This window comes from Nerophis lumbriciformis, linkage group LG23 (genome assembly GCF_033978685.3).
Source record: "Nerophis lumbriciformis linkage group LG23, RoL_Nlum_v2.1, whole genome shotgun sequence".
NCBI classification, from domain to species: Eukaryota; Metazoa; Chordata; class Actinopteri; order Syngnathiformes; family Syngnathidae; genus Nerophis; species Nerophis lumbriciformis.
In genome coordinates, this window is record NC_084570.2 from 27,100,121 (window position 1) to 27,124,160 (window position 24,040).

A 24,040-nucleotide genomic window follows, 5' to 3' on the forward strand; every position below is an offset into this window, starting at 1 on the left:
CAACTTTTCAAAAGCTTCGGAGACAATAGCTTTACGTTTTTACGCTGGGAATGAGACGCTTTCATCAAAGAAAGTTTTACAATTGTTGTAATTATTTGTGTCTAAAATATATTGTTATACATACATAAATAAATACATTTCAGAAGTTACGAGTGTATGGGATTTTATTAAGTTAAACAGTTTGCAGTTTGTTCAAGTTTTTTTTTTTTAAGAATTGAACACAAACTGTACACATTCAAAATATACGACTAATTAAGGTATTTAATGCGAGGTTGAGCAATCAGCATCTTTATGTAAACAAAACAAAAAAAAGTAAGTAAGAGAAAATACATACAGATAAAAAATAAATAAATCCATCTATCCATCCATTTTCGAAAACCACACTGTTCCTCCTGGATCCGAGGTTCGACTATCCGGCATAGCCTCCTCTCCAGTACACCTGAATAGACCTTACCAGGAAGGCTGAGGAGTGTGATCCCACGATAGTTGGAACACACCCTCCAGTTCTCCTTCTTAAAGAGAGGAACCACCACCCCGGTCTGCCAATCCAGAGGTACCGCCCCCGATGTCCACGCGATGTTGCAGAGTCTTGTCAAAAAAGACAGCCCCACAGCATCCAGAGCCTTAAGGAACTCCGGGCGGCTCTCATCCACCCCCGGGGTCTTGCCACCGAGGAGCTTTTTAACTACCTCGGCAACCTCAGCCCTAGAAATAGGAGACCCCACCACAGATTCCCCAGGCACTGCTTCCTCATAGGAAGATGTGTTGGTGGGATTGAGGAGGTCTTCGAAGTATTCCCTCCACCGATCCACAACAGCCGCAATAGAGGTCAGCAGCACACCATCCCCACCATACACGGTGTTGACAGTGCACTGCTTCTCCCCCTGAGGCGGCGGATGGTGGACCAGAATCGCTTCAGAGCCGTCCGGACGTTGTTTTCCACGGCTTCCCCAAACTCCTCCCATGTCCGAGTTTTTGCCTCCGCACTTTGCTTGGCCTGTCGGTACCTATCCGCCGCCTCTGGAGTCCCATGAGCCAAAATGACCCGATAGGACTCTTTCTTCAGCTTGACGGCATCCCTCACTGCTGGTGTCCACCAGCGGGTTCTAGGAATACCGCCACGACAGTCACCAACCACTTTGCGGCCACAGCTCCAATCAGCCGCCTCGACAATAGAGGCACGGAACATGGTCCACTCGGACTCAATATCCAGTGCCTCCCTCGTGACATATTCAAAGTTCTTCCGGAGGTGGGAATTGAAACTCTCTCTGACAGGAGACTCTGCTAGACGTTGTAAGCAGACCCTCACAATGCGTTTGGGCCTGCCAGGTCTGTCCGGCATCCTCCCCCACCATCGGAGCCAGCTCACCACCAGGTGGTGATCGTAGAAACCTCTGCCCCTCTCTTCACCCGAGTGTCCTAAACATTAGGCCGCAAATCCGATGACACATCTACAAAGTCAATCATGGAACTGCGGCCGAGGGTGTCCTGGTGCCAAGTGCACACATGGACACCCTTATGTTTGAACATTGTGTTTGTTATGGACAATCCATGACGAGCATTAAAGTCCAATAACAAAGCACCACTTGGGTTCAGATTCGGGCGGCCATTCTTCATAATCACGCCTCTCCAGGTTTCACTGTCGTTGCCAACATGAGCGTTGAAGTCCCCCAGCAGAACAAGGGAATCACCCGAGGGAGCACTCTCTAGTACTCCCTCAAGGGAATACAAAAAGAGTGGGTACTCTGAGCTGCTGTTTGGTGCGTAAGCACAAACGACAGTCAGGACCCGTCCCCCCACCCAAAGGCGGAGGGAAGCTACCCTCTCGTCTACTGAGTTAAAGTCCAACGTGCAGGCTTTGAGCCGGGGGGGCAACAAGAATTGCCACCCCAGCCCGTCGCCGCTCTCATTGTCTGCGACGCCAGAGTGGAAAAGAGTCCAGCCCCTCTCGAGAGAACTAGTTCCAGAGCCCTTGCTGTGCGTCAAAGTGAGTCCGACTATATGTAGCCGAAACTTCTCCACCTCGCGCACTAGCTCAGGCTCCTTCCCTCCCAGCGAGGTGACGTTCCACATCCCAAGAGCTAGCTTATGTAGCCGAGGATCGGACCGCCAAGTGCCCTGCCTTCGGCTCTCGCCCAGCTCGCACTGCACCCGACTTCTATCACCCCTCCCATGAGTGGTGAGCCCATTGGAGGGGGTACCCGCGTTGCCTCTTCAGGCTGAGCCCAGCCGGGCCCCATTGGGACAGGCCCGGCCACCAGGCGCTCGCCATCGTGCCCCACCTCCGGGCCTGGCTCCAGAGGGGAGCCCCGGTGACCCGCGTCCGGGCGAGGGAAATCTAGGTCCTCGAGTTGTACTTTTCATAAAGGTCTTTGAGCTGCTCTTTGTCTGATCCCTCACCTAGGACCTGTTTGTCTTGGGAGAACCTACCAGGGGGCATAGAAGCCCCCGGACAACATAGCTCTTGGATCATTGGGACACGCAAACTCCTCTACCACGATAAGGTGGCAGCTCAGAAAGGAGAAAAAATAAATAAATGAATAATTAAAAACATCCATTTTCTATCGCTTGTAGCTTTCGAGGTCGCGGGGGGTGCTGGAGCCTACCTCAGCTGCATTCGGGCGGAAGGCGGGGTACACCCTGGACAAGTCGCCACCTCATCGCAGGGCCAACACAGATAGACAGACAACATTCCCACTCACATTCACACACTAGGGCCAATTAAAAACATAATAGGATAAAAAAATACGTATATTTATATATTTATCATCACAAAAAATAACATATTCGATATAGATGTTTCTCAGACAAGGAGTCGTGTTAGAATATTATACATATTGAGTGACCAAAGCTTTTAAAGGTAGTGACTCAGACCCCAAAAGGGACAAGCAGTAATAAATGGATGGATGGATGGACTCAGTTTGTTTATGTTACGTGAGTATACTAGCAGAAATGGAAGTGTACTACTTGCCAACAGGTGGCAGTAAAGCAGCACCGCATTCGGAAGTGGCGCAGAAGAAGAATGACAACGATACTCTCGCGATAACTCCGACCTTGCGTCATTCCATGATGGCTGAAGATCCTGGCGGGACTATTTTCAATATCACTGATATTATTTTTTCTTTTTCTCTATTCCGGCTTGCCATAGAGCCATGGCTGGACTCACAGCAGCGTTGAGCGTCCACAGAACATTAGCGTCGACATGCCCAAGAAAGGGAACCGAAAACGGCTGAAATTTAGGGCTGGGGACGTTTGCTCGGAATCAGGTAGGTTAGGTCCACATTCATGCTAGCAGGTACAATGCGAATGCTATGGTTCATTCATAAAGTCATTATAAGTAACATTTTCATAACATACATTTGCATCGTATCGATGTAAGATTACATTTTTGTGTTGGGAAAGTTAGCTAAAAATGACGGTGCGAAAGATCGTATGTCGTTATATTATTACTCTCCAATGAGTGACGTAATGTAGGTACGTGACACAACAATTTAAATGCAAATTGTCTCCAAAAGTAAATACCCTGAAAAAAATCCTCCCAATAGTACTAGGTCATTGTGATAGGCCAAATAAAAAGGTAGCTACGAATTATTGAAGTTCAAAAATCAATTGCTGTTTTTGTCCTTGATTGTCCATTAAGACAATAAATCGGTGGTTCGCAAACTTTTTTCAGTAGCATAGTATGCCTAAGTATTCATTAAAAAAACAAGGCAGAGATTTTATTTAAAAAGTATATTTAATATTTTGGCCACTGTAGCAAATTACACCGTTTAAACCACTGGTGTCAAACTCAAGGCCCGGGGGTTGGATCTGGCCCGCGGCATCATTTTATCTGGCCCGCAAACACCTGGAAATTATATGTGTCAATAAAGTACTTAATATCTTATCACTAAATGTAATTGATTTTTTTCATTTTGACAGATCAATTATATGTACGGTACTGCTTGAAATTGCATACCTTTTTAAACTTCAATTGTATCCAATATTGCAACAAACATTACATTATATTATCATACTTTTTGTCTTAATAAAAATAAATAAAAATACTTCACTTTACAGCAAAAGTACCCATCAAATTTTTTAAAATGGCACAACATTTTACGGTGTTCTTTCTCTACAGCATAAAACTGTAAATTGAAAAAAACTACCAGTTTTTTGTGTTAAAATTCTGTTGATTGAACTGCCAGTTTTTGACTGTAAAATCTACGGTTGTTGGTTTTAACTGTGTATTACTGTAAATGGAAAGACGGTACGGTGGAAAAACTGGCAGCTAAGTCGCCAGAATAAAAAAAGAACTTGTACTGTTTTTCCATTAACAATATAATGTTGTAAAAACCAATGTAAATTGAATACAAAAATTCTGGCAACTAAGCTGCCAGTTTTTTCCGTAACCCCCCCCAGTGGTACTGTTTTTCCATTTACCGTATTTTCCGCACTATAAGGCGCACCTAAAAACCACACATTTTCTCAAAAGCTAACAGTGCGCCTTATAACCCGGTGCGCTTTATTACGATTAATTTTCATAAAGTTTCGATCTCGCAACTTCGGTAAACAGCCGCCATCTTTTTTCCCGGTAGAACAGGAAGCGCTTCTTCTTCTACGCAAGCAACCGCCAAGGAAAGCACCCGCCCCCATAGAACAGGAAGCGCTTCACCCGCCCCCATAGAACAGGAAGCGCTTCACCCGCCCCCGGAAGAAGAAGAAAAAACGCGCGGATATCACCGTACGTTTCATTTCCTGTTTACATCTGTAAAGACCACAAAATGGCTCCTACTAAACGATCCGGTTCATAAAAAGACGCAATCTCTCCATCCGCACACGGATTACTACCGTATTTCACAGCAACTGAACCGCACTGTGGAACGGGAGCACGTACGGTGAATATTCGCTCCACAGGGAATGAGAAGTCATCCTTCACTGTGGTTCTAGCTTGCCATGCTAACTTCCACTCATGGTGATATTCAAAAGGAAGACCTTGCCAAAAGAGACCTTTCCAGCCGGCGTCATCATAAAAGCTAACTCGAAGGGATGGATGGATGAAGAAAAGATGAGCGAGTGGTTAAGGGAAGTTTACGCGAAGAGGCCGGGTGGCTTTTTTCACACAGCTCCGAAGGCGAACACACCTTCACTAAGACGGGCAGACAGCCTCGGACGACATACGCCAACATTTGCCAGTGGATCGTAAATGCCTGGGCAGATATTTCGGTCACAACTGTGGTCCGAGCTTTCCGGAAGGCAGGATTCACAGAACAACAGCGACACTGACTCCCGATGACTTCTACGAGACGGAACCGGCCATTTTGGATACCACGCTTGCGCAACTTTTCAATTCGGACACCGAAGACGAAGAATTCGAAGGATTTACGAATGAAGAATAACTTCAGAAGGTGAGCGCTATGTTTATTTTGTGTGTTGTGACATTAACGTTCGAGCAACATTATGTTGCTATTTATTGCTCTACACCATTTTGAATTTTACTATGTTTGTGATTGCACATTTGCGTACATTTTGGGACAGAGTTGTTAGAACGCTGGTTTTCAATATATTATTAAAGTTTGACTGAACTATCTGACTGTTTTTTTGACATTCACTTTAGCGCAGCGTTTTTTTGACATTCAATTTAGCGCAGCGTAGGCGCGGCTTTTAGTCCGGGGCGGCTTATTGGTGGACAAAATTATGAAATATGTAATTCATAGAAGGTGCGGCTAATAATCCGGTGCGCCTTATAGTGCGGAAAATACGGTACTGCAAATTTCGTAAAAAATAAAAAAAACAACACTATTTTAGAGTAACATTTTGTAAATCTACAGATTTTACAGTAAAATCGACAGTCTACGTAAAACAATTTATGTAATTAATAATGAAATCCAGAGGCAAATTCATACATTATTCACTGTTACAAGCGGCCCTCTGATGGTAGCCATATCTGCCATGTGGTCCTCAATGAAAACGAGTTTGACATCCCTGGTTTAAACAGTAAGTCTGTGTTTTAATATAGGAAAATAAAACACTAATCGCTTATTTAGGTGATTATTTGGTGTAGCGTTAGATGGAGCCCGCATAACACCAGTGGTAGGCTTACCACGGTTTGCAATAGAGAAATGTGTGACTTCTATTTAGGAAAAGGAACCTAAAAAATCATAGCTCCCTTACATTTGTCATGTATGCATGAAATAAAGTGCAAATTGATTAATTAGTTCAGTAACGGTTCGGTTCGGAGGTGTACCGAACGACTTTCCACACGGACATATTAAGTAGCGTAATGCACGTTGTGTAAACAATGCACACCGAGGCACAACACACGGCATGCTAGCAGCTAACGGGCTGCGATAGACAGACCATACGTTCTCTTTTCACCGGACATGTCCTCTTTTGCGGATCTGTCAGGGCGGAGTTTCTTAAATGCCTCAAATGTCCTGCATTTTGAGTTAGGGTTGCGTGTATTTTCAATGTACGTTCAGGGTTAAGAAGGGGTTAAAAACAAAACAAAGTGTGCATGCAGCAGCATTGGTGAGGGAGGGGCAGAGACAGAGAGAGCGAGAGAGTTTTTATCCATAGATTTATCAGATTTAATTTTTTATTATCTATAGCAGGGGTGTCAAAAGTGTGCCCCGGAGGCCATTTGCGGCCTACAGCTAATGTTTTAAAGGCCCACGGCACATTCCAAAAATACTATTAAATTAAAGCTGCAAGCAGCATTGGTCGGGCCCGCATATTTGGCAGGTGCTAGTCCTAAGTGTCCCAATACTTTTGTCCAGTTTTAGTAGTAAGTGTCCCAATACTTTTGTCAAGTTGTAGTCCTAAGTGTCCCAATACATTTGTCAAGTTTTAATCCTAAGTGTCCCAATGCTTTTGTCCAGTTTTAGTCCTAAGTGTCCCAAAACATTTGTCCAGTTTTAGTCCTAAGTGTCCCAATACTTTTGTCCAGTGGTAGTTCCATGTGTCCCAATACTTTTGTCAAGTTTTAGTCCCAAGTGGCCCAATACTTTTGTCAAGTTTTAGTCCTAAGTGTCCCAATACTTTTGTCCAGTGGTAATCCGAAGTGTCCCAATATTTATGTCAAGTTGTAGTCAAGTGTCCCAATACTTTTGTCAAGTTTTAGTCCCAAGTGGCCCAAAACTTTTGTCAAGTTGTAGTCCTGTGTCCCAATACTTTTGTCCAGTTTTAGTCCCAAGTGGCCCAATACTTATGTCAAGTTGTAGTCCTAAGTGTCCCAATACTTTTGTCTAGTGTGAGTGTTCAAATACTTTTGTCCAGTTTTCGTCCTAAGTGTCCCAATACTTAAGTCAATTTCTGGTCGTAAGTGTCCCAAAACTTTTGTCCAGTTTTAGTCCTAAGTGTCCCAATACTTTTGTCCAGTGTAAGTGTCCCAATACTTTTGTCAAGTGGTAGTCCCAAGTGTCTCAATACTTTTGTCCAGTTTTAGTCTCAAGTGTCCCAAAACTTTTGTCAAGTTGTAGTCCTATGTGTCCCAATACTTTTGTCCAGTTTTAGTCCCAAATGGCCCAATACTTAAGTCAAGTTGTAGTCCTAAGTGTCCCAATACTTTTGTCCAGTGTAAGTGTTCCAATACTTTTGTCCAGTTTTTGTCCTAAGTGTCCCAATACTTAAGTCAATTTCTGGTCGTAAGTGTCCCAAAACTTTTGTCCAGTTTTAGTCCTAAGTGTCCCAATACTTTTGTCCAGTGTAAGTGTCCCAATACTTTTGTCAAGTGGTAGTCCCAAGTGTCTCAATACCTTTGTCCAGTTTTAGTCCCAAGTGTCCCAATACTTTTGTCAAGTTGTAGTCCTAAGTGTCCCAATACTTTTGTCCAGTGTAGGTGTCCCAATACTTTTGTCCAGAGGTAGTCCTAAGTGTCCCAATACTTTTGTCAAATTTAGGCGTAAGTGTCCCAATACTTTTGTCCAGTGGTAGTTCTATGTGTCCCAATACTTTTGTCAAGTGGTAGTCCTAAGTGTCCCAATACTTTTGTCAAGTTGTAGTCCTAAGTGTCCCAATACTTTTGTCCAGTGTAAGTGTCCCAAAACTTTTGTCCAGTGGTAGTCCTAAGTGTCCCAATACTTTTGTCTACTTTTAGTCCGAAGTGTCCCAATACTTTAGTTCAGTAGTAGTCCTAAGTGTCCCAATACTTTTGTCAAGTTGTAGTCCTAAGTGTCCCAATACTTTTGTCCAGTGTAAGTGTCCCAATACTTTTGTCCAGTTTTCGTCATAAGAGTCCCAATACTTTTGTCCAGTGGTAGTCACAAGTGTCCCAATACTTTTGTCAAGTTGTAGTCCCAAGTGTCCCAATACTTTTGTCCAGTTTTCGTCCTAAGTGTCCCAATACTTTTGTGCAGTGGTAGTCATAAGTGTCCCAATACTTTTGTCTACTTTTAGTCCGAAGTGTCCCAATACTTTTGTCTAGTGTACCTACCTTGTCTGCATTGTGTGGGCACGCTGGTGCTTCCTGCTTTTAAGCAGCCATCTTGAAAAAACAGCAGCGCAGCAGCATCAGCGCAGCGGTTCTTTGAAGGGTCGTAAAATCAAAACCGGAGCAGGTATCAAAACTCTTTCGCCAACTTTTAATTAGAAGGGTTCAATCTCTCTCCTGTGTTAGTTTGAAGCCGAAACAACAAACGCGCTCAGAGGAGATAATGTTTGAAGAAAGGTGACCGGTTTTTACAAAAAAATTGTATTGAAGGGGGAATAGCAAACTTCCTGTTGATTTTTGCTGGGGGTTGTCAATTTATGAAATGTAGGTCTAAGTGAGACCTACATAGAGGATTTTGTTTCATGTCTCTCCGACCTTCCTAGTGGGAGTTACAGGCAGTTTTGTAATTTTTTTCTTCCGAGGAGCAGTTTTTTCTGCGTTTTATTCAAAAATTGCAGGAGAGCGCAATTTTGAGATTTGGGGTTAGGTTTTTTTATTAGATCGCAATTTCTGCCAGTGTTGATGTGTGCGTTCAGTTTGGTGAGTTTTGAAGCATGTTAAGGGGGTCAAATTACAGCTCAAAGAGGCAAAAGTGACTGTTTTTAGTACTTTTTTGTCTTGAAGGGGAAATTGCCAACTTCCTGTTGATTTGAGCCCGAGGATGTACAATTATGAAAACTAGATCTAAGTCAGACCTACTTAGAGGTTTTTGTTTCATGTCTCTCCGACCTTCCTAGTGGGAGTTACAGGCAGTCTAGTTTTTTTTTTTCCTAGGGGGCGCTAGAGCGCAATTTTGAGTTTTGGGGTTCGGTTTTTTTATAAAAAGGCAATTTTTGCAGGTCCTGATGTGTGGGTAAAATATGGTGAGTTTTGAAGCATGTTAAGTGGGTCAAATTAGTGCTCAAAGAGGCGGCCGGTATAATAATAATAATAAAACCTTACAAATTCAATAGGTTCTTATGTCCCATTGCATAAGGACTCCCTTTGGGAGTCCTTATACAATGGGCCATGCGGGCCCTAAATAAACAAAAACATAACAAAACTGAAATAAAAAAGCTTAAAGGTTAAATGTAATTTAGAAAAAGTTGCAATGTTGACTAATAAAACAAAGCTGTTTTATTTTCTTTCAAACTGTCATTGCTCAAAACATAATATTGAATCAAAATCAATGTTATTATGAATTATTGACCTATCCAAGGTTCCAATTACTTCACATCAAATATTCCACTAAGAAAAATATTTTTGGTAGAAGATTTTGAAAATTTGGTAAATAAATAACCCCAAAATTTATATTTTGTTGTTTTTTTACTGTACTGAAAATTAACCGAACCGTGACCTCTAAACCGAGGTACGTACCAAACCGAAATGTTTGTGTACCGTTACACCCCTAGTAGGTGGTTTTTTTTACCCTTCACGTTCATATTCCGCGGTTTGTTGTATTTTTTTTTGCGTTTCGCTTGATTGTAAAATGACGAACGAGAGGGGGTATGACGTTCATATGTTGTCAATATTCAGTGTTTTATCGTTCATAGTTAATATTGTAAATCCCACATTCTTTATTTTCATGTACATTCTAGGTGTCTCATTCAGTAAAAAAATTTAAAATACCATTCCGTTTTTTAAGGCGGTCTGTCATAACGTTTTTAGCATTCATTCAGACATTATTGTGAGGTTTTGTCTTAGTGTTCCTAAAACTAGATATACCGGCCCCCAGACACATTTTTTTCTCTAAATTTGGCCCCTAGAGTCAAAATAATTGCCCAGGCCTGTCTTAAACTATAAGTAAAGCATTATATGATTTTGTAATAATAACGCACATCGCAAACCACTTTGATCTGGGCAGGCACAAGCCACCACTGCAATGGCAATAAGCAGGTCGTACATACCTATTTTGCATTTGAACAGTGCCATATGATATTGTGTACATGTAATGTGTAAATATGCAACATGACTACACACACTTCTCCTCAGTGACTGTAGCTGATTATGCTGATGCTGATCCAGCCGTTGTCAAGTCAGGTCGAGTGAAAAAGTCTTTCGCAAATGCAGTTGAAAAAGAAGGTAAACTTGCACAATTTCTACGGTTTTTGTCACCAAACTGATCGGCTAACTCTTTTGCTTCTCTTCAGTCAAATTGCTCTGCGGCCTGGAAGCATCCCAGGGTGCTGTGGAAGATGTCCTCTCATCTGCGGAAACTATCAAAATAGATGGTTTGGAGAGCATTGATGACTTAGACATCGAGGAAGATGGTGACAATGATTCTAAAATGGTCCACAAGAAAAAGAACAAGAGGAGAAAAGGTATGATATGACATGTGTGCATGGACATAAATAATCCGAATAAAGGCCCAATCAGATTTAAAATGTTACATATGAACACATCAATTTGAAGATTTGAATACGCGAGGGTCCATTTGGAAAGAAATGTAATTCCGAACGATTGTTACTCCGAATGGCGTCTTTATACCTACTAGGGCTGCACGATTAATCGACATCGAGATTTTAGTTAGTGCGATAATGTAACCACAAGAGGCGGAGTTTTTTCTCCACTGTCACTGTCATTTGAGCGACAGACATGTTTGCCAATCAGAATCGTTGAGCCTCGCGTTTGGTCGTCTCTCGCTTCAAACAGAGAGAAAGAGGTCTCACTCTGTGCATCGTTCTCAGCACTTGATCGTGTTTATTTAACAGAACGCAGTGAGACCTCTTTTTAGTCATTCACAATCTTTGTCTCGGCAGGCGGAGAGTGAGACCACACACACACAGGAAGCACAGACAGAGAGGCTTGTGAGAAGTGCCGCAATGTACCACAAATTACGAGAAAATATGATTACAAAGCCGTTCTGGTAAAATTTCAGCTTCAAACCAAATGGTATGATGGCAAAAAAAAAAGACAACCCGGCGCCGTTTTTCCAACTGGGAAAAAAAAGCACTTTAAGTTGTTCAATATTTATTATTTAAAGATTTTGCTTCCAGTAATGGGAATCCATTTTATCGTTTTGTTTGTTTATTTAGCACAACAAAGTTATTTACCTACCAATTGCAGTGCAATTGTTAACAGTTCTACAGAAAATAGAAATAAATGTTGATATCGATTTTAAATGGTTACTTGAATTATTATTTTATACTATGATTAAATGATAATCACTTTATAGTTTTTATCGGTTATTTCTTCATTTTAAGTGCATGATGTAGACAAAAGCTGTGAGTCCGTCTGCATGAAGCCAACTACTTTAAAGTAAATGATTGCATATTGTTCTAATGTCAGCCAGTCGTGCATTAAAAAATAGACCTAAAAATTACCGATCATCAATCTTCACCAAGACGTCTCTTTCGTCACTTGATTGACATTCACGATGCCCGAGGGTCTACTGAGATAACGCTGGCTGCTGCGAGCTCATTAAGAAAAAATGACCGACGGGAAGGCGAGAAACACTTTTTATTTCAACAGACTCTCGCGCCGTACCTGCCGTCAAAACTCTAAAGACCGACTGCACAGTTCCTGTCTTCACAATAAAAGCCGTGCTTCATCCTGCCTGCGCTAGCAAAATAAGAGTCTCAGAAAGCTAGCGTGCACAAGCTAGCAAGCTACGGAGTTTGCCGCCAATGTATTTCTTATAAAGTGTATAAAAACGAGTAAGCAAGCTGAACAAATAAGATGCCAAAAACCAACCACTTTCATGTGGTATTGGACAGAAAGGAGGACTTTTTTTCTCCTCCATTCAAAAATGTGGATGTTATCAGCACTACTGTCTGATTCCAATCAATGCAAGTCATTAGAGTCAGTTAATTAGAGCTGAAACGATTCCTTGAGTAATTCGATTACAAAATATATTCGAATAATTTTTGCTGCCTCGAGGCGTCGTAATTTAAAAACATTTTTCACGGCATTGTGCCTCGTTTAGTAGTCAACGCTCACATTTAGGCCTCTTGTCCACACGCAGACACATACTTTTGTCTTTAAAAACGCAGACTTTTACAAACGCTGGCCAAAGTGTAGAGATCCAAAACTCTCCGCTTTTAGCATATGTGTGTACACTGCACACACAGAGACTTGTGATGACGTCACGGTTGTACGCTGTCATTTCCAAGCTCTACAACACTGCCCTGCTGGCTTTAATCACACTATAAGAGGACTTAATGTATGTTTGAACGTAAACATGCTGCTCTTTTCACTCTACATTAATAAAAAGACCATTCTAAAATGGCTTTGGGACACTCCCGCCGGCGCAAATGACAGTCAGCTGTTTTGGATACGATCGCTGTCGAACCTCCGAGACCTGATGGGACTTTTTGCTGTGTCATAAGAAAGATGCAACATTAGCTCATGTTTTTAGTAAGGCTGCAGCTAACGATTATTTTTCTATCGATTAATCTATAGATTATTTTTTCGATTAATCGGTTAATCTATAGATTATTTTTTTCGATTAATCTATAGATTATTTTTCCTTTTACCGATTTTTTTTATTTATTTAAAATGAAGATGAAAAAATAAATGTAGGCCAGTTTTTTCAAAAGGCATGGCTTTTATTTACAAAAAAAAAAGTATGGCCACTCAGTCAACATTGACAACAACATGACAAAATATTCTGTAACAATGTAAACATTTAACAAAATTAAAAGTAGCTTATTTGCTTTTATTGTGCAAATATAAAAGTAAACATCCAGTGCAAATCTTAATATTCTGCAATAGTATAAGCATTTCAAAAGTAAAAGTATTGCTTATTTTGCTTTAAAATGTGCAAAAATAAAGATTAACATCCAATTCAAAAAAGTGCAAAACGGAAATATTCTGTAACAACAGTGTAAACATTTCAACAAAAGTAAAAGTATTGCTTATTTGCTAAAATGTGCAAAAATAAAGATAAACATCCAATACAAAAAAGTGCAAAACGAAATATTCTGTAACAACAGTGTAAACATTTCAACAAAAGTAAAACTTTTGCTTATTTTGCTTAATAACACAACAATGATAGTATGATTAAAGTGAAAGTTAATTGTTCGTTTGTACATAGTATACGTAATTGTTAATGTTGTAAAAGGTATTTGCACAACTAATTAACGTTAGCGTTAAAGAGGAGCGCGTCTTTGTAAACACTGAACAGGCACGCCAAACGCTCCTCTCAGAGCGAAACGGTGCTTTAGTTTATGAATTTACAACGCAGATACAAATGACACATTCATGTTTTTGTGTAATGATGACAACGTATACTCACGCGGACGATTGACTAGTTGATGGTGATGGCAAGAACGCTGCCGTTGTGCTGCTATGATAGGCCATTTCCGCTCGACACAGTGTGCATACAACAACATTATTAGCAGAGGTGGGTAGAGTAGCCAGAAATTGTACTCAAGTAAGAGTACTGTTACTTTAGAGATTTATTACTCAAGTAAAAGTAAGGAGTAGTCACCCAAATATTTACTTGAGTAAAAGTAAAAAGTATGTTGTGAAAAAACTACTCAAGTACTGAGTAACATACACACACATATCATATATATATATATATATATATATATATATATATATATATATATATATATATATACATACATTGATATATACAGTATATAATTTATATTTATTTATTTTGCCGTTTTTGTTTACATGTTAAAGGTGTTTTAATAATTATACATGCATGTTTAACATATAGATTCCTTTCTTTCATGAAGACAAGAATATAAGTTGGTGTATTACCTGATTCTGATGACTTGCATTGATTGTAATCAGGAAGCAGTGCTGGTAACGTCCACGTTTTCAAATGGAGGAGAAAAAAAGTTCCTCCTTTCTGTCTAATACCACATGAAAGTGGTTGTTATTTGGCATCTTATTTGTCCACCTTCCATATTCGTTTTTATACCCTTTACAAGAAATACATTGGCGGCAAACTCCGTAGCTTGCTAGCTTGTTTGCGCTGGCTTTCGGAGACTCTTATTTTGAAAGCGCAGGCGCGATGGAGCGGGACTTTTATTGTGAAGACAGGAACTGTGCAGTCAGTCTTTACGGTTGAAATAAAAAAAGGGTCTTTTTTCCTTCACACTTTTGATTGATTGATTGGAACTTTTATTAGTAGATTGCACAGTACAGTGCATATTCCGTACAATTGACCACTAAATGGTAACACCCGAAGTTAGCTCGGAGCCAGTCAGGTCATGTGACCCCTGGCTCTGTTTGATTGGTCCAACGTCACCAGTGACTGCATCTGATTGGTGGAACGAAGTGAAACGTCACCAGTAAAGCAGGCACTTTGAAGGTCTGTCTGACAGACCAAAACAAACAAAGCGTGCATTAACAGATCGATAAAAATTAGTAGCGAGTAGCGAGCTGAATGTAGATAAAAGTAGCGGAGTAAAAGTAGCGGAGTAAAAGTAGCGTTTCTTCTTAGGCCGTTTATTGAAATACTCCCACACTTTTGACGACTTTTGGCGTGCTTTTTTCCCCTCGCTCGCACCGCTCGCATCGTCTGCTTTGCGCTCCGCCATGACGGTAGTGTGACGTAAATATGCGACGCGTCGACGAACAAAAACGTCCTCGACGTATTTACGTAACCGATGACGTCGACTATGTCGACGCGTCGTTTCAGCCCTAGTTTTTAGTCCTTGTTTAACGACAAATCATGAAGTTAACTTACGTGTCTTGCTTCCATGAGCCGGGCGCAAGCCTGCTTGCGCGTAAAAAACGACCAAGCAACTAAAAAAAACAATGTGCGTCCTCCTTGTAATGAGTACTGATGTTAAATACAATACACACTTCATTACACATGTACCATATCACTATATCGATGATTAAATGCTTTATAATTCCATGACAGTTTTGCAGCGGCACACGCACGTCCGTGTGCTTTATAAAGACACTTAAACATGCAAAATGGTTTCCTTGGCTCGTTAGTGCGTGCTGATTTTAGAAATAATGTAGACTTCACTGCACATGTAATACATCACCATGTTGCTGAACATGTTATAATTCTATGAGTGTTGGGTTTCAGCAGCACAGGCGTGCATTCACTCTTTAATAATGTTCCCAGTGCTCTGGCAGGCTGGTTTTAAAGATAAAGTACATGTCATTGTCTAAAATATATCAAAATAAACATTTTGGTGTACTGCTGCACCAAGTCAGCTATTGCTGCTTTTTTCAGGCTTCTGATTGGACAAAATGTGCATGACAGCAGGTGTATGCGTTTATGTGTGGGCATAGACAGTTTTCAAACTACACTTGTGTGGATGGAGATTGTTTTAACCCCAAATATGTGTTTTTGAAACTCTCCGTGTTTGTGTGGACATGGCCTTAAAGGCACAACCTAATCCACTTTTTATGTTTGATATAATGAAAACTGCTCTTATTGTTTTATTTTTGATACTAAGAATATAGTTTTATTTTAACTTTCTCAGGGAATATTAATTTTGAACTAATTTTATATATATGTGTTTTCATCTCAAACATGTTATGATGGCAAAATGAACATTGATAACTATTTTGCATGCAAAGAATGCAATTAACTGTATTGCATTCTTAAAATGTAAAACTGTTGTTCTCATTATTAAGTGGTTTGTCTTTTTATATTGTTTATGTATTGTTGGCAGGTTGAAAACAGCTCAGCGGATTGCGTGGGGAAACCACCATTTAAACGGCACCGTATAATAATCATCAAAAACGCACGAGAGACAAGAACTTACCGTATTTTCCGCACCATAAGGCGCCCTGGGTTATAAGCCGCGCCTTCAATGAACGGCATATTTCAAAACTTTGTCCACCTATAAGCCGCCCCGTGTTGTAAGCCGCATCTAACTGCGCTAAAGGAATGTCAAAAAAACAGTCAGATAGGTCAGTCAAACTTTAATAATATATTAAAAACCAGCGTTCTAACAACTCTGTTCACTCCCAAAATGTACGCAAATGTGCAATCACAAACATAGTAAAATTCAAAATAGTGCAGAGCAATAGCAACATAATGTTGCTCGAACGTTAATGTCACAACACACAAAATAAACATAACGCTCACTTTCTGAAGTTATTCTTCATTCATAAATCCCTCGAATTCTTCTCTTTCGGTGTCCGAATTGAAAAGTTGGGCGAATGTGGGATCCAAAATGGCCGGCTCCGTCTCGCTGTCTCCCTGTCTTAGTGAAGGTGTGTTCGCCTTCGGTCATCCATTGTTCCCACGCAGTTAGCAGTCTAGCTTCGAATGCCCTGTTGACACCAATATCTAGCGGCTGGAGGTCTTTTGTCAATCCACCCGGAATGACGGCGAGTATTGAATTAAGCGCGTAAGCGTGTCTCTTAATGTGATATTATGAGCTAGCAAATATAACAACTACACTACCCAGCATGCAACGATAGTGACGAGCATGCGCGGTAGCCCTGAGAAGCGTTGTTGTATGTGCTGGCAGTTAGAATGTGGTTATGAGCACGCTGTGAGTAAACGTTGAGAACTCAGTTAACACGCCTCGTCTGCATTATTTATAATTAGACAGACAACACGCTTAATAGGAGCCATTTTGGGGTCTTTACATAAACACACAAATGGAAATGAAACGTCACATATCCCAGCATGCACCGCGCGCTTCTTCTACGGGGAAAAAAGATGGCGGCTGTTTACCGTAGTTGCGAGACCTAAACTTTATGAAAATTAATATTAATATTAACCCATATATAAGGCGCACCGGATTATAAGGCGCACTGTCAGCTTTTGAGAAAATTTGTGGCTTTTAGGTGCGCCTTTTAGTGCGGAAAATACGGTAGTTTATGCGGACACAGCACATAGGGCTGTGAGCGCACCTGTTTTTATTAGCACACACAAATTTGTACAATCAACCATGGACGCATTTCAGCTGTGCGTGTCAGCTTTCAATAATGAAAACAGGCGTTTAAGAAATACAGTAAAAGACAATTAGGCCAAACACTATAATTGAGGGCACATCTTAACATGTATAATTAAACCTTAATTAAGCAAAAATATTGCTCCGGCCCGGCTGCACAAAATAATAATATAAATCCATTAAATAAAATCAAAATACAAGTAAGGCAATAAGAGAAGTATCCCACACTTCTTTTGTAAAGTGAATTTGTACATTTCATATGGGCATCTTCATATGATTTGCCTGAGAAGCTGGACAGAACCCCCAAAAAAATACTTTAAAAAAAAAAATCAAAAATATGATTTTTTTTATTACCGTATTTTTCGTAGTATAAGTCGCACCGGAGTATAAGTCGCACCTGCCGAAAATGCATAATATAAAAGGAAAAAAACATATATAAGTCGCACTGGAGCCCAGCCAAACTATGAAAAAAACTGCGACTTATAGTCCGAAAAATACGGTACTCGATTAATCGATCGGGATATTCGATAGAATATTCGATGACTAAAATATTCGATAGCTGCAGCTCTACAGTTAATACACCAACTTATATTATTGTCTTCATGAAAGAAAGGAATCTATATGTGTTAAACATGCTTGTATTATCATTAAATACATTTAACTTGTTAATAAAAATGTCTCTTTCATAAATAAATAAATACAAATTATATATATGAATGAGGTAGATCCCCTCGACTTGGTCAATTGAAAAGTAGCTCGCCTGCAGAAAACGTGTGGGCACCCCTGACCTAAACAGACACGGTGCCAGATAGGAGGAAAATTAAACGTGTGGGGCACAAAGGGCAAATGAGCTGTGGACATGCAGACAACATGACAGCCGGAAATAATTACTTTTCTACTATTTCCAAAAGGGGCGATGAAAGGCTTGGCGCGCGTCATGATCTGATGAATTTATCAACAGGGGATTTGGCTCAATTTTAATCGGATTGGAGAAGTTTTGCGCATGTAAACATGGCTAGTGAGGGTGTGAAAAAAAGAGTTCACAAGAGAGGACCCAACAGTCTGACTTCATTTATCCTCACAGAGAGCAGTGATGGGAAGGAGTACCCAGTGGACATCTGGCTGGTGCTTTCTTCTTATATTAGGCCCGAAGATGTGTGCAGATTCTCACTAATCTGTAGAAATGCCTGGATGGTCACATGCACTGCAGTATTTTGGACCAGGCTATACAGAAGGTATCATCACAAATATCCATCAGTTTCGTACTGTGGCTGACTGTTTGTTACATACATTTTTGTTCAGAGTATTCCTTGGATTGTAGTTCAAATGCGACACTCTGATTAGTTTTTTTTTCTCTCTCTGCCATTCTTAGACATTACCGAGTGGATGTTGACCTGCCCTTTCGTCTCCAGCCCGACTGCATTGACAAGACGTGCCGTCTCAGAGCCCGTGTGATTCGCTCGCTTTTTTATTTGTATGAGCCGTTCAGCGCGCGTGCCTCCAAAATCCCAACCCTGCCAGAATTTACACCCACAACCTTGCTCAATTCCAAGGTAAATGAACTAGTCAGCTTGCTGTCAATCTCTTTAATTTTCAGATTATTTTCAATTGCCGCTTCGAGTTTGTTAAATGTGACTGTTTAGGTCGTATTACAAGGTCAAATTCAGAGCTGGGGATTATATGGTCGTGTACGTTTCAGGTGATTAGCTGTACCGGTAAGTACATTAACTCGATCAAACATGGCGGAAATGGCCATTATATCAGCCAATCAGAGTCAGCTGTTTCTTGTTGAAGTAAACAGAGAACTTGGAGCTCAATGCGCCGGGCAGCAAAATAATTGTCCGCTGAGACTTGGAGTTATCCTCCCAAAATGAAGTTATTGTTGAGATAAAACCTAACTGTCGGTTGTGTGGCTGTTCAACAAACTTTAATAATTTGAAAAAGTACCTCGCAAGTGATTGTACAGATAGCGTGAAAATGCGAGCACAGTCTACTTTGCAGCTAGCACACGGAGCACATTAGCAGTTAAGCTGTTGCTACCTGTGCAATATTTTAAACTGAAAGTAGCTCACCGTATTCAAATCTGTGTTGTTTTTAAAGATGACGCACATCTGCTAATAGCAATGATGTTTACAGCGTATATAGCATTAGCATATTAGTTTGAAAATGGTAATGTTTACATTATTACAACGTCCTCAATCCTGACGGGGCTGTTTGTTTTTATTTCTGGGTCTTGCAAACCTGCACAAACACAAATAGTTCACTGTGATATTTACAATTGTTCAACATTGTTTATGTTCCTTCATTTTATTTAATTTGCTTTACTCAGTATGGTAATAACAATATTATGTATAAACTAAGCCCACATTTCTTACGCTTTTAGTACAGATCCTGTAAAACTGGCTGGTTAAAAATTATATAAAAAGTGTTGATATTGATGAAGATCGGATTATATGAAAATATTAATCGTGATCATTATTTTGCCATGTTGTCCAGCCCTAGTTAAGCCTGTGTATTGGTAATCCCTTGGGGCTCGCTACATGAAGATACTGTATGTCCATCGGTCATTGGACAAAATTAAACTCCATCCATCCATTTTCTACCGCTTGTCCTTCTCGGGGTCACGGGGGTGGCTGGAGCCTATCCCAGCTGCATTCGGCTGGAAGGCGGGGTGCACCCTGGACAAGTCGCCGCTCTTGATTGTTTAATCATTAGAAGTCTGACAAAACATGTATTTTTGTCAAAACTGGGCCAAAGTCACAGAAGAAGTAAATACACAATGGCGGATTAAAGTGTTGAAGTTTAATAAAGAAGCTGGCATGGAGGTTGCCTCCAACTTTGTATTAAATATCTGTGAGTATATTTGCTACAATTCTGCCACCATCTTGTGGCCATTGTGGGTAATACTGGTTAATGACCATGAATTGCACATTGAAGTGTACACAGCACAGCCATTGTATATATGACTAGGGATGATGCTCGAACCCGGTTTCCCCGGTTGTTCGATAAGAAAAGAACCGAGTCCTCGGATTCGAATCCCTTTTTGAGAACCGGTACCCGTTATCGAGACCACTATAGTAAAGAAAATAGTTGGTTCTTTATTCGAATCCCTGGGAACGAATCCCGTCCCGACAAGAAATGCCCCGTGAGACATCACAAGAAATGACGTCACGTAGCTCAGTCATTTGTCACGGTGGGGTGCAGCGTGCTGCGGTTCGTTCCCGGGACGCAAAACTGACGGCTCCAGACGAAAGCGTGCAGGTAGGAGATGATTTATTTCTCATAAATCATACACATTATAACAGACAGGAACGAAACAAAAGGAAAGCGTGCCGTTCGCACGAGAAGCTAAAGCAAAAACTTAGCACAGGAATCATGAGTTCGAAACCAGAATGCCAACGTAACTGTTGCAAATGCAAACAATGACGAGTGACCGGAAAAGGCAGACTTAAATAGAGTCTCTGATGAGCAACAGGTGCGCGTACAAGGCAGGTGAAAATCATAAGTAACCATGGTGATTAAAACAAACCCCCAAAGTGCACAAAACAACTAAGGAAGTCCAAAATTAACAGAACACAACTAAACAAAACATGATCCGACTACATAATACATCACAGTTTCATATCATTTCACTTTACAGGAGTAGGAAGAAGTAAAGCTTATTTAATCCTACCCCTTTCCCACTTCATAGCGTTTACAAATATATACATCATTTACTGACCTTTTTATAATAAAATATCTGTGAATTAGTATATACAACAGTTTTGTAATATGTAATTAATTAATTCAGTCATTATTAATATACAGAGATGAAGAATATCTGTTGAAGGTTGAAAGTATTTCTCATAATTCTTCTTCTTTGTACTTTGTAAGCACTATTCATTTGAACAACCTCTTAAAATGGATCATATCAGTACAATGTTTAACTTATTTACTTAATCCATTCCATCATTTAATTCCACATCATGTTAGCTGTTTGCAATTTTACCAAATCATCAAAATTTAATATTTTTGAGTCAATAAATAAAGTGTTTATATGTTCTCTATATCCAACATTATGTATCAGTCTAATTGATCTTTTTTGTAACACGGTTAAAGAATGTAGTGCACATTTGTAGTTATTTCCCCATATTTCTGCACAATAACTCAGATATGGTAATACTACAGTAGCGAGCAGTAGAGAATGTGAAGTGATTTGTTAAACCAAATATTGTGTTTTTTTTTACATATACAACAACCTATCTGGACTCGATAAGAGAATCAATAAGGAATTGGTTCGATAAGAGGATTCGATAATAGGCTCGAACTTGATAATTTCTTATCAAACATCATCCCTATATATGACCTAATTCAAACAACCTTTTCCAGGGGTGGCGCAAATAAACTAACACAAAAAGTCAACACACATGGTCACACATAACATAACCTGCTCACTGAACTTTGTGGACATTTGAAAAAATGTCCAACCACAACACATAATTCACAATTACACCCATTTAAGTCCCCTGCAATGCATGATTAGAAAATTCTAAACATTCTCTCCACATTTATCCATATTTATATTTATCCATATAGTTACTTGATATTTCTAATTGATTACAAAACTTTAAGAAGGTTGTCACGGAAGTAAACAAACTTTAACTATTACTGGGATCGATCCTGCGCTCGGGATCTTTCTGTGTGGAGTTTGCATGTTCTCCTCGTGACTGCGTGGGCTTCCTCCCACCTCCAAAGAAATGCACCTGGGGATAGGTTGATTGGCAACACTAAAATTGGCCCTAGTGTGTGAATGTGGGTGTGAATGTTGTCTGTCTATATGTGTTGGCCCTGTAATGAGATGGCGACTTGTCCAGGGTGTACCCCGCCTTCTGCCCGATTGCAGCTGAGATAGGCTCCAGCACCCCCGCGACCCCGAACGGGACAAGCGGTAGAAAATGGATGGATGTATTAATATAATATGTATGTGTGTGTGTGTATATATATGTATAAATATGTGTATATATGAATGTATAAATATATATGTGTGTATATATAAATGTATAAATATATATATGTGTGTGTATATATGTGTGTGCGAGTGCGTGTGTGTGTGTGTATATGTATGTATATATATATGTAAATATATAGTTGGTTTACATGAAGTCATCTTTCGGCCCCTGGACAAATTTTTTTAGCCCAATGCGGTCCCCAAGTCAAAAAGTTTGGACACCCCAGATTTAAGATGATTTTTAATTTTGGCTTCAAATGTGTAGCTGGGATGAAGGTTTTGCCATATAGAAAGTTGTTTGTTTTTGTATCACCTTTATAAGCACATGGCTCTATCATAGGTTATGAGTAGCAACGTCTCGATAATCGCAGTATCATATTGAGATTTTGTTTTCATGAGTCATATTTTGCATATTTATCGTATAACGACGTATCCTTAGATCAGTTTTATCGAATCTGACATTTGATTCATTATTTACCCTTCTGCAGTGTGTATTGTTCTGGGTAATAAAAGTGACTGGGACTCGACCGGAAGGATTGTGGGAATTCAACTTCAAGTTTTTAAAACAGGTAACTATCTTGGTCTTAAATTTGTGACACAGTGCAGATAGTTAACATTTAAATTTGGTAAAGCTAACACCGTCTTTTTTTTCTTTGTAATCTCCAACCCAGCAGGGACACACCAAAAAGGGTCGTGCCAAGTCCCTGCACATGCCCAAACAGTACGAAGACGTCCATGCAAATCCAGACTCGAACAGTTACTTGCTTCAGGTGTCAACATTCAACTTCATCTTCACCCCGGTGGTCATGGGCATGAATCTTTCCCTGGTTGGTGTCATAAACTTTTATCAGAAATTATATAAAGATGTCTTTTTACATTTAATGTTTGAGTATTATCTAATATGTCTAATAAGTCCATTTAAAGGAGAACTGCACTTTTTTTTTTGCCTATCCTTCACAATCCCTAAGTGAGATAAGCACACACGTTTTTCTTTTTTTATGCATTCAAACTCGTAGATAAACGCGAATGGAAGTCTGTTTACAATGGAGCCTATGGTAGTCCGCCTATAAAGCACTTTTTAAAAAATTCAAACACCTTCATCATTGTTTATAATTATGCTGGAAGTATATATGTAATATAGTAACAGGCACATTCACAATAACATGTTATATTTACATATTTAGCTTATTTTAAGCATATGGCAGCGCAATAATTTTAGAGATGTTTGCTTTTTCCTTCCACAATAACAGCACTACTAATTATTGCAGACTTCATGAGACAACAATTATATTAAAGCAATCACTTACTGTACAATGTCTGCTCTCACTGGGATGTCATCTGATGGGATGTTCATATCTTTCTATTTAAGTGAATAATTAATCATAGTTAGTGCAAACTGGCGTCTTTTTGTGTCTTTCTCGCCGTCCCTGGGTATAAATTGAATGTACCGGTAACAGATGACCAACTTCTCGGTTTATGTCCACAACCTTCTACTATCCAGGTTAGAGGCACGATTTACAATCTAGAATTAACTTTCACTGGCTAACAGGCGATCATGAGCAGCAGCTCAGTATGTCAACACTGCAGCTGTACAAGCTAGTTAGCTCTCTGTAACAGGCTAAGTAGTTTGCCTAAACGCTTAAGATAAACATTTTGCTAATACTTGGTAATTATTCAGGTCACGGCATGTAGATGTGGTATTGTTGGCGCTTTTTGGATGCATTGTAGAGGAATTTGAAGGGCAAAAGGGATTACTCATTAGCATCATTGCTGGCCACCTACAACGAGCTGATTACTACGAATTAGAATGCAAAAAAAAATGTTCTTGTC

The 24,040-nt window shown here is 40.0% G+C and overlaps 1 protein-coding gene across 2 annotated transcripts in view; it reads left to right on the top strand.

Moving 5' to 3' along the window:
* Window positions 1-3,078: 3,078 nt before the first annotated feature.
* tmem183a (transmembrane protein 183A) overlaps window positions 3,079-24,040 on the top strand; it is a 22,291-nt gene continuing 1,329 nt past the window's right edge. The window contains exons 1-7 of one of the 2 annotated variants that reach the window (XM_061984859.1): window positions 3,079-3,266; window positions 10,382-10,471; window positions 10,540-10,710; window positions 18,308-18,458; window positions 18,596-18,776; window positions 22,699-22,779; window positions 22,885-23,037. In XM_061984859.1, the coding sequence (XP_061840843.1) occupies window positions 3,203-3,266; window positions 10,382-10,471; window positions 10,540-10,710; window positions 18,308-18,458; window positions 18,596-18,776; window positions 22,699-22,779; window positions 22,885-23,037 (891 nt within the window). In that variant the 5' untranslated portion in view covers window positions 3,079-3,202. Of the gene's footprint in view, window positions 3,267-10,381; window positions 10,472-10,539; window positions 10,711-18,307; window positions 18,459-18,595; window positions 18,777-22,698; window positions 22,780-22,881; window positions 23,038-24,040 lie in introns of both variants that reach the window. The other variant, XM_061984860.2, reaches the window with a different exon arrangement.